An 11,340-nucleotide genomic window follows, 5' to 3' on the forward strand; every position below is an offset into this window, starting at 1 on the left:
GATTTTATAGATGGTGGATCATATTGAAAACACGGAATAATAATTGACCCCCGCAAGGGAGGAAGGCAACGAGAAACACTTTAATTTAATTACATGGCATTCGATCATTCTTTCTGGTTCCCTTTGAGATAAGGGTCAAAATGGTGGGAAGTGCAGCGTTTTCTGCATCATTCAGCCGATCCCCCTGCTCGATGAAGGATTGTCCGGACTCGTCTCATTGAGCACAATGGGATCAACTTCCCTCTCGCATTCCCGATCGCGACTCGAATTTTTACAACTAAATTCCAGTATCTAGGATATTCATATACTATTGAGATGATTCTCTCGCGCCATCACAAAAAAAACATTAATCGATGGCACTTCAGGGTTCTAGTTAAGTTTGAGTCAAGAATTCCTAATCTCAGCTCGCGGAAGTAATTGAAACGGCTTTCAAACGGCTGAATAGTTCGGAATTGTCTAAACAATGATCTATCACTTTCTACATTAGTAACAAAGAAGGAGAGCTCTCACGGATTGTTTCCAGCGGATGAACCCGTCGACTTTCCACAACTTGATCGGGGGCAATGGAGTCCCTTTAGCTCGACCGAATAAAATTTCAAGCTAAGCACCCCGCCACTTCTATCATCCCAAATTCATAAGGAATCACAAGGTCTCTATCCTGGTTCCGCTCCTTCTCGGAATCCAGGACGACTTTCAATTACGTTATGGTCCCGACATGTACTATCTCGACATGCTCGTACTCGAAGCGCTCGATAGACCTGTTGAAGAGTGCAGCGCTCGCTTTCCTCCTCCTTGACTAAATGCCAGTCCGCTATTTTGCGGGTGGCTTTCCGGAATGACTTTTGAGTTCCCATAAGCAGCCCCCAACGGATCGATGAGACCCCGAGTCGGTCCTCCCGTGACCTCACTCGAAGGAACAACGATCTGTAGTAACGGAGACGTTCCTAGAACGATGTCTGCGGCGTCGCCCCGGCCGAGTTCGATTAGAGCCGTTGCTAGAGCCCCGATGCTGCTCTGAGAAACCTGGAATTGGGTTAATGATTGGGAATAGAGTTGCCGCTCCAGTCACGTCACCGAGAGTCCCGACCACCGAGGAGTCGCATCGACCACTCGGAGGAGCGTCGAAAGATATTCTACACGGCTGCCGTCAGAGTCGCCAACGTCAAGTTTCGGAACCAGAGGACTGAACTAAAGTTCGCCACTCACCCTCGACCATTGATGGAGGACATTTGCGATGGGTGAGAACTGTTTGGAACTCGCCGCAGCTTTCGGATCTGGAAGGCCGTATCAAGCACTAAATCTCCGCACCATTTCCTATTCCGGAACAACTAAGCTTAGGGGTCGAATAGCGAGACTCGATTCCTACCATTGCTTTTCTGCTGCTTGTCATAATCACAGTCTTCTCCGAAGGTATCCGACTCGATCCTGAGAGGAATAAGTGATCAATCGAGTTGAAAGAATGTACGGCGGTAAATCCACGACGGAAATCATTTTGCGTTGAAGGAGAAATTCGGTTCCTCTCTAACCTTGGCAGTATGTCGGCGCATCCCAACTGGACCGAGAGTAAACACCAGTCGCGACCGAGTTTTTCGGGTGGGTCAAGGGCCGCACCAAGCTTCTGTCGAGTCAGCACAGAAAGTTGCGACGCATGAACGGACGGACCTGCAATAGAGTTCTGAATTCAGTGCGAAGTTCCTTTATCGAGAGGATTCCCCGAGGAAATCTGGGCCCCTGACCGACGAACGCTGGAGAAAGCTCACCCGGCACGAAAGCGGTCCCTACGCGGGAACAGCCTAGCAAATTCGTCACCAGCTCTTTGGTTCTTCGGATAGGATGCTCCACCGCCGCCTTCAGTCCGTCAGCTAGCATCGCCCTCATCACCTATGTCCCGGAACACCTTGATATTAGAAGCCGATCACTGTCTGTTTACCTTCACAATCCAGGGGGCTCGAAGCTCTCACCGCTCATGCAGAAACCAGCATTTGTGTTCAGAGAGAAACCAGTCGTATGATCAGATTTCCTTCTTGCGTATTAAATGATTAGGGGAAGAGAAAAACAATAATTCCTCCCTTGATCCCCGACGGTCACTTACCTGTGTGGCGGGGTAGGCGTGGGCTGTCTCAGGCGAGCTCCTGAGATCCTCAACGGACAGGAGATTCCTGACGAAAGCGATACCGGGACAGACCTGATTGAGAGAGAAGAAAAATCAGTCAACTCCCAGCATCCTTCGGATCCCTAGGGATCCCGGGTCGAGAATCCAACTCATCCTCACCTCCAGAAGTACATCATCAATGACGGCTAGGAGTTCCTCCATGAAGTAGAAACTAAGGAGAGAGAAAATTTCAGGTGTTTTGCGACCGAGTATCGATCCGAAACCGACCCTTTAATTTACGTATGCACTCGCTCTTACCAGTTCGTATGGCTCTCTGCCGGTCCACGAACTTGAACTTCGAGAGCGTCTCTCGAGCCTTCCAGAAAGACCACGCCTTCGAGGCCTTCATGTAGATACCTGAAGGAAATGTTCACCGGACGTTAGAGGCGGAGGCATTTCTCACATTCCATCAGTTCACGTGACGGTATCTTCCTCACCTGCTGCCGAGATGCCACTGCGTCAAATCGCTCCCGTGGCCCGCTGAAAGCAGAGCCATGCGCCGCAAGTGCACCTGTCGAAATGAAATCAGATTGAGATCCCCATGAAGGACTCCGATGGAGAATCAATGATTCCGGAACATGGTACGTTCATGATATCTATATACCTGCGAGGATTTGATTCAGGCAACTTTGGAAAAATCGGATAAGTGAACTCGCCTGTACTCGAGGGAACAGTATCGAGAGAATTCTAGGATGACTGTCGAAGGGCGACACATGAACGCCCAGGTGAACTTGGAAATAATTCTTATCTCTCGAAACCTCTGAGCTGGCTCGGAAGAGATCCCAAATTGATTCCTCCGACCTGTCCGCCAATGGCCGGAAGTAACATGGGAACTCGTACTCCACCTGGAATCGGGCGCGGGCTCACCATAAGGCTGAAGAATTGAAGCTACCCATCACACTGCACAAGCGATCAATGAGATTTGCAGAGCGCTTCGATCACCAACTTACCTCCCCAGCATTGTCGTATTGAGTGCACAACTTGAGATTCTCGAAAACCTGAGGATACGCGAGAGAGTTATTCCAAGCAGAATAGGGACGACGCCGGAATTTCGATCCCTCCGTTCTTGGAGAGGACCCGTCAGGCGAACGGAGGCCTCTAGACTCACCTGGAGCAGATCAACAGCATCGACTTCAGGGAAAATCTGCTGAAATGCTTCGGGTGAGTAGCAGCCGGACGACCTCGCTCTTTCAACCTCCTCATGCGCCAAAACGTCTCCTACGGATAGAATTTACGATCTGGGAGAGTCCTAACTGAAGAAATTCTTCACGAGAGCAGACCACTTTGCGCTGCTGGAAGAAATCGGAAAATTCCTTGGCAATACAATTACCAATCACTTCGGAGCCGAGCCACTGCGGTGTCAGCACTACCATGTCCTCTGTATCTGATCGGCTGTACACGACCTGCGAGAAAAAAAATCCGTCAGCATAATTTGAGACTCGAAGAACTGGGAATCCGTGTCGGACGATGGACTCTAGTCTACATCTCACCTCTCCGATAAGGGTCAACTGCATCACCAACTCCTTCAAATGCTCTTCCCCGACCAAGGGGTTGATCTGGAGTCGAACCTGGGGAAAAGCGTTCCTTTATTTTCTAAAATGAAGCTCGCGTGAGCACATCAACGACAGTGGGATCACCTATGTGGGCTGCTGACGTGCGAACTCACCATGTCTCGGAATTGATCCCAGGTGAGAACAGGGAAAGTCGGCGAGGCGCTCCTCCATTTGGCTAGTTGACTCAGCATGGCTTCCAATAGACCTAGGGGAAGGTTCAAGGATTTGAATCCGGTGAATACCCGAGACACAGACGCGTAGCAACCACGAATGAAGCTTACCTGTAGACCGTGGCAGTTGCTGAAGTATTGAGGTGCGCAAGGAGCTGAGATAAGCTTTGAGGTTCTTCAAAGCTGGTGCGGATACGGACTGAGCGTCGAGAACGAAGAACTGTAGGAATGCAAGAGACTGTGTCTTTGACTCTGAGATTGGCCGTTGACGCTCATCACTCTTCGCATACGATATTCTCCCAACGAAATGAGCTCCCGGTCTAACGAACCTGATCATGCAAATTGAAGCTGTGTCGGAACTTCGTTCGTAGTCGATCGAAAACTTGTTGAGCTATAGCTTCAGCATCTTTCTGAGAGCCGTAATGGTCTGCGTGGGTCGCGATATACGCCACATGTAGTGCTTGACTCGATTTCCCTGAAAGCACAGACAACTACTACGTTGAGCAAAGAAAAGTCTGATTCCCATGTTCCGAGACCCGATAGCCCGAAATAAGTTTTGATCTCTCTCTGTGGAAAGGGGAGCCGACAAACCTCCCATGCCCAACGGTTCCACCGGGGGCGCTTGTCCTATCAGCCACGTCAGCCAAAATGAGATCTGCCGCACTTGAACATCGACCGGGTCGATCAAGCGGGAACAAACAAGATGAACGCAATAAGGGTTACCTGGTGGATTGGAGAAATCGAATCAAGAATGTTACCAGGATTATCCCACAGAGGATGGATCGACCCGTGCGAGAATGCGATCAACTCTCACTCAATACGACAAGGAGCTCTGATCCCGTAGCGATATGATTTGTTCTGAGAGACATTATAGGAGTAATGGATAGGCGGATAATCGTTTAAGCCTCGGGCGACGAACCAATAAAGTGGTCGAAAGTCAGGAGATATCCTTCGTGGCCAGAGAAGTCCCAGAGACTCACGTCCCCAACTCCGGATAAGGCGGTCTACGAATCAAAAAGTTCCGATTGAGGTGTCGGAAAACGCTTCCCTCGTTTCTTGGTTTCCGGATTATCTTCTTGTTCGAGGCTCTCCTTGTTCGAGATCTCACATAATCAGATGTCAGCCATGGGCTCGTCTCGACAGTCGAGAGCGACGTCTCACCTGATGGATTTCGATTCCGCGCGTATAGCTGTGACCCGTTGAATTTTCGAAGACGTCGGTCTCCGAGCATCCCTTCGCGAGCTGATTACTTCGAGTCTGAGACCACTCAGCTCCCATGGCAGCTGCTAAACCCACATTTTTCAGGTTGTTCTCCGAGTCTACCTCGCATAACATATCCTCCGGGGTCGAGGAGCGAGATGAGTTGCCACCAGACACTACTACGGTTAGAGAACATCATCCATTAGCGCCTCTTCCTTTCTCGCCGCAGCCTCGCTCGATCATTCCGAGAATTCTATTGATGTTCTCATTTTATTCATACTCACAGCTGCTCTTTGACTTGCTATTAATGCTGCTGCCAACGCTGCCTCCGGGATGGACATGACCCGCAGAAACCTGACGGAGAAAATACGTTAGCCCTCGGTGGATACCCGATGAAGTCTGTAACCTTCGCGGGTCAGATGTCAAGACAATCATCGCGCCTCGATTGCTATAAACGGCTTCCGGATAACTACCAATACATTGATTGAATACACGATCGAAACTGCTCACTTGTTGCTGCACGTTGTTCGGTTTGGTAGTCGTCGACGGCCGACTCCCTCTGAACCAGCTACTGAAATAGCCGCACTTCAGCGTCTCTACGAAGGTGGACTTCCCGCAACCCGAGTGACCGAGGATTTTTATCTGTGGGCAGACAAGAAATAACTTCGGGGATTGGCTTTTGGACAAATATGGAGGTGCTGATCGAGCCGAGTTGCCGAGAAGTATCGCCTCGTTCAAGATTTTCATGTTCTCCCCAGACTCCCACACCTTTATTTTGGCTAGCTGTTGGTTATTCGTTTTCATTTGGCTGACGAAATCCTGTCGCAAGGAGTCGTTCTTCAGGCGGGCTAAGAGTTCCCCTGCGAAGCAATTGATTAGTCAAGACGAATCGTGAGACCTATTGACTTGGCATACTTTTGAATAGCTCCGGCTCCGAATAATCGTGACCATTCCCCCGGGTATTCGGAAACTCGTCGAGCGAAACGAATATATGAAGCCCGGTGCAGCATTCCCTTCGATCCTCAGAGCGAACTCACCAATTTGAGTATGTCCTTGGGCTAATGATATGATTTCGGCCGGAACTCCATCACGGTTTTTTGTATCAACAGCACATCCCGCGAGAAGGAGACATCTGATGATTTCATCATGGCCGTTCTTTGCTGCTAAGTGTATGGGGTAGAGACCCACCTGCGGGACATTCCTGCATGAGACGGCATTCCAGTGGGGCAAAATGTCGGCGCCATGGACAGCGATCGATCACAAAGGGCCGAGAATCAGAATGCATGGTCGCTTCCGAACGGACCAGACAGTCTCGAATAAAATCTCGAATGCAGCTCCCTCACCTTGTTTGGCACATCTATATTACATCCGAGGGCACATAAAGATTCGACTAGAGTCAGGAGCCCGTCTCGGCAAGCAACGTGAATCGGTGCGTCTCCGTGCTGTAACGACGTGCGTGAAGAATCTTGATTAAGAACCCCCGGCTTTCGCAGCGCTCGCTAGACGATGAGCGAATGCCTCTTATCGACGAGAGCTGCCCGAATACTTTAAAAAGAGTTCTTCCAAAGCTGGCCTATCGTCACTCATATACAATTTGTCATCGTTCGGATCCGGAACTCACATTATCTACTTCATCGCTGGGACAACCAGCTTCGAGAAGAACGAGCGCCACGGGAACATGATGTCGCCGCAGGGCAAGGTGAAGAGCCGAGCAGCCGTGTTTGTCGAGCAGTTCCAGCTCCGCTCCGGCTTCCAAAAGACATCGGACCGATTCTGTGTGGCCCCGGGAGGCCGCGGCGTGCAAAGCGGTTTCGCCTTCCTGCCGGACGAGGTTTTCGTTCATTGAAGTTCGAGAGCAGATTCGTCAGATCAATTATTCATCGTTTGGAAGCATCGTCGATGTCGTCGTATTGGATGAAAATTAATCGATAATATTCCAGAACCGTACGGTCCCGACCACTCCGAGGCGGCTGTCCGCTCGTCGGTGGCGTGAAGGGAGTCGCCTCATTCCAGCAGTATATCAGAGCCGCCAAAGAGGGAGTTGACTGATCGATCGTATCGATCGATGAATGTCGGCGTTCGGCAATGCTCCGACTCGAATCTCGCTTGCGAGATATGTTTGCGGACTTCATTCCCTGGTCGCTTTCGAGACCGATATCACACATGTCATCGATCCGCGCACGGTGGCAGCGGAAAGCAGCGCATTAGAACTTTGTTCCTACCGGCCCCGAGGAGCCCCGGCAAAAACGATAATTCTATCGTTTTCGACGTCGATTAACCGGTGGTTGAAGACTGGAATTTATGCAAAACAACTCCCTGCTACTAACTCTGTTTCGCAGATGGGTCAAAGCACCAGCTTGACATAAAACGTGCATAATGGCCGGAAAGTCGTGCCAGGCTGCGATATGAAGGGCCGTATCTCCGTGCTGAAATTTTCATTTTCGCGAGGAGTTACGTCACTGTGCTAGACATTGATCAGAACACGCAAATACATACATTGGAGAGCAGCACAGGGCTCGGATATATTTGCAGAAGGGAATGCATGCTTTCTCACCTCATCGACGTTGTTAATATTTGCACCAAGCGAACACAGCAGCTTGACAGCCGCTCTGTGTCCGTAGCGGGCCGCGACGTGCAACGGAAATTCCCCCTGCTGAAATTTTCATCGATCCCTTAGCGTTCAGTTCAATATTGACGATCTGGGAGTTGATTCCGATAGCGGCGTGTTTCCGTTTACTTATTGAACGCTAGAATAATGGCTCACCTTGTTGTGGGTGTTCACTCTGGCCTTCTGCTCCCACAAATACTGGATCGCGTCGGTGTGACCCTGCCGCGCTGCCCAGTACATTGTGCTATCGCCGTGCTGCAATGAGACAGAACACAATGATCGCTCGCACTACCGCCTCCCGAAGCGAAGACGAAACAGCCCGGTGGCATCATCCAACATTGAGAATTCATCCAAACGTCGAAGCATTTATTCCAAGAACAAAAATTAACTTCACTCACCGAATCAGAAACGTCGAAGTTCGCGCCTCTATCCTTCAAGAACCGGAGCACGTCAAGTCTGCCTGCCCCCGCCGCTATGTGGGCCACAGTTTCGCCATGCTGATAAACGAAAAAGGTCATTCAGCTTATCCGGACTTCGCTCGGTTCGGCCGATTCGTTGAAAAACTCCAATTTTTTTTCAATCCGCGGAAAAATACGTTCGTTAGAAGTTGAGCCTCTGTGAAAGGCGGCAGCGAGCTTTCAGATGATTCCCGTGAACCCTCTTACAAACCTTGTTGCTCATGTTGGGATCGACCCCCGGCTCGCTGAATAGATCTTCGAGCTCCGACAGATTGCCCTCCTCCACAGCTGCGAAGAGCTCGGCCAATATGAATGTCTCGTCCCGCTAGGTTATCATGGAACAGAGGGAAATCGAATTAGACAGGGAAACTATCTTTTGCCTTTTCCTTCAGGTAGTCAGCCGTCACTCGGACGGCCGCTCTACCTCAGAACGCTCTGTTCGACAATTGAATTCGTTGTGCCGATTCGTGTGCCGATTGGTAGATGCGTCCGCATAACGTAGGCGAACATCACCATCAAAACTTCCATTTTAGTCAAACAAAGCGCGGAAGCATCGACCATGCTCACGCCTTCAGTACCTAACGTGCCTTCCGCCACTAAAGGGTTGAGCTTGAGCTCCCAAACGCGGAATATGTCGAACGAGAAATACTAGCGAGGATATCGTCGTCCTCTCCAGGCTCTGACAGCCCAGAGCCTTAGGGCAGGGAAGAGCAGATTCCGAAACACCGTAAGCCATCGTTTTTGGTTACTTACAATGCTCGGATAGGGGTAGCTTACAGGACTCCGGACCGTGTTCATTTTAATCACAAGTTTCCGCTGCCACAACTCCTGTAGGGGTCGCCGTGCATAGTCGGCCGCTCGTTTTTCCTCTTCTTCTTCTTCCGATGTGATTTGCATGATCAGAGACTCCACATCGACTTCGTTCGCGGGATCGAGATCCTCGTCGTGTCCTACAGAAACCATGATTCGAGATCCTCCGATCACCGAGCCACTGCTTCAAAACGTCGAAGAACACCCACGAGCTCGCTGTTCGTTCAAATGAAAACAACTCAGGGTTCTCGCAGAAGATCTCACATTGAACTGCGGGGCGATTCACATGATCAATCGACGACAGCCCGGCGCAGGGCACCCGCCGCAATCATTCGGCACTGGAGCGGGGCAGAGGAGGAGAGTCGGGGCTTGCATTCAACCCGATCACAGGTGATTCCACCGGGATGCATCGGGTCACCTAATGACAACGACAGTGTCCGTGACAGTTGACACAAGCGCCCAGATGGGGGGATCTGACGCTCTTCAGACTGCTGAGCGCTCCTGAAGTTGAGTCCTCTGAAGCTCGTAGGTTCCCCCAAACAATGGGCAGGCCACGGAAGAAATTTGCGCTCCACGTTCACTTCCCTCGGCCACCAGTAGGAACCGTGTCCCTTTCGAACGATGGACGTAGCTTGCACTGAGATTCGAAACTCGGGAAAGACGGATTCAGAAACAGCTGTCCGACGACCCGTGCTAGCGATACAAGTTGCGGCGTTATTATTTCGTTGCTTGGTGTTGCCGGCGCAGCGGCAAGCTATGTTGTTCTGTTCGGCGACGTCGGTTCAGTGCTCCCTTTCCCAGGCGAAGACGCATCTTGAAAGTGTTCGAACTGAAGACGTCGGCCGTTTTGAGCGAATAAGACGTAAACGAACGTAGTTCGGAGCCCTAGTCGGACACCGTCTCCCCTTAGTCAGAGTGAGAGCTCGATGACAGATCCGCGGAGATTGACGACAGCACCAGGAGGACGGGATCGGTGTCGGCGATCTTGGTGTCGGATCGTAGGCGTCACAAGCACGCACCCGCCCTCCGCTTCCGATGGTAGAACGAGCAACGTCGACGTATCTTGACGAACGCTTCGGTAGGAGGAGATGTTGAGCGCCTCGAAGAAAGCCGGAAAATCAGGGATCAATGTTTGCGAACAATCGACACCTTCTCTAACGTTGCCGGACGACTCCGATTGGAGAGAGCTAGTATAAGACTCCCGGAAGCCTCGGACGACGGAAAAGAGGCCTCGCGATGTTGTGTCCCCGATGGATATGGAGAAGGAAACGAAAAACGGGGACCGGGAGCAATATTTCCGTCCTCCTCACGAGGCGATAGACGTATTCACGCGGACCGAATCGTGTCGAATCTGACTCCATCAGCGAACCGCATCAGGCAGCCGCAGGGGAGAAATGCATAAATTACGCCTAATCATGACCACCACGACAGAGAATATATGGCGGGCGCCGGGTTCCTTTTCCCGCTCCGTCTCGGATCCGTATCGTCGGAGCTTCGCTAACTCATCACCAGAGGGCGCCAGCACTTCTTGACGACAGGTCTTGCTAACGCAGACAGTTCTGCGCCGGAGTCGTAACCCAGTGAGCGTTTTGCTCGGACATTGATAAAGAATGCTATCAAGGAACTCCAACCGGCTCTCTGCGCCGTAGTAAGAATCGGATCAAGGCTGCTCCTCGTGAAGAATAAAGACCTGCACGGGATTCAAGTCGATCAAAGAGGATCCTTAGGATGTCGGCCTGGTGAAACCCTTTCAAAACGCATGCCACCGCATCAGCCCATCTATTCTGGGCCAATCGAAGAACGTCCGGACTACGAGCGGCAGGGAACGCGGACTACCACCGCGGAAAAATGTCACGCCCGGATTGAGGCGTAGCCGTCCTACGGTCCGCGAAACAAGTTTCCAACGAGCCGAGCTGCCTTCCCGCCCGCCAGCTATCCGATTAGTCTGTCAGTGAATCTGTCCGAACGGAATGCAGTTCGTCGCACGAGCGCTCGAGCCACTATACCCATGACTCGCATTAGGAGGGATCACGCTTCACACAGCGGGCTCCATCTCCCCCCTGAGTATAGACAGACGACTCTTCGGCAGATTCCCGCGATAGAGAACTCAGAACTCGGAGTCGATTTTGATCCCTGATAGCCTTCTCGAGGAGAAGAAGTCTGAGCGGAAATCGGTATGGTCTTCAGTTTCGATGAGAAAAAACTGAAAAAATTAGTCCGTACGTTGCGAGATTTGGATTGCGGCTAGAGATGCCGGGGCATCTAAAAATAGAGGCTTGCACTTTTTGGACTAGTAAAAATGTCGAGCGTCGTGAGTTGCCGTCGACGGGTCATCGTCTGACGAAACGTCCAAAGCCGACTAGCGAACCTATCGCGCGGCGACAAACGG

At 51.2% G+C, this 11,340-nt stretch overlaps 1 protein-coding gene across 1 annotated transcript; it reads right to left on the reverse strand.

The window, feature by feature from the left end:
- Positions 1-305: 305 nt before the first annotated feature.
- LOC100902774 (death-associated protein kinase 1) lies at positions 306-9,104 on the reverse strand. The gene is made up of 31 exons (XM_029110668.1): positions 8,895-9,104; positions 8,353-8,466; positions 8,082-8,180; positions 7,840-7,938; positions 7,630-7,728; positions 7,403-7,501; positions 6,697-6,894; positions 6,419-6,517; positions 6,113-6,263; positions 5,844-5,935; positions 5,586-5,717; positions 5,360-5,429; positions 5,037-5,254; positions 4,795-4,879; positions 4,467-4,598; positions 4,205-4,350; positions 3,987-4,095; positions 3,819-3,910; positions 3,643-3,720; positions 3,483-3,555; positions 3,261-3,370; positions 3,103-3,150; positions 2,809-2,997; positions 2,590-2,663; positions 2,411-2,509; positions 2,273-2,324; positions 2,093-2,185; positions 1,761-1,881; positions 1,483-1,662; positions 1,207-1,265; positions 306-1,023 (listed from the first exon to the last, which is right to left on the reverse strand). Exons 1-31 carry the CDS (start codon positions 9,102-9,104, stop codon positions 721-723), a joined length of 3,723 nt encoding a protein of 1,240 aa, XP_028966501.1. The 3' UTR covers positions 306-720.
- Between the last annotated feature and the right edge of the window lie 2,236 nt (positions 9,105-11,340).

The sequence above is a fragment of the Galendromus occidentalis genome, unplaced genomic scaffold (assembly GCF_000255335.2).
Source record: "Galendromus occidentalis unplaced genomic scaffold, Mocc_1.1 scf7180000076951, whole genome shotgun sequence".
NCBI lineage: Eukaryota > Metazoa > Arthropoda > Arachnida > Mesostigmata > Phytoseiidae > Galendromus > Galendromus occidentalis.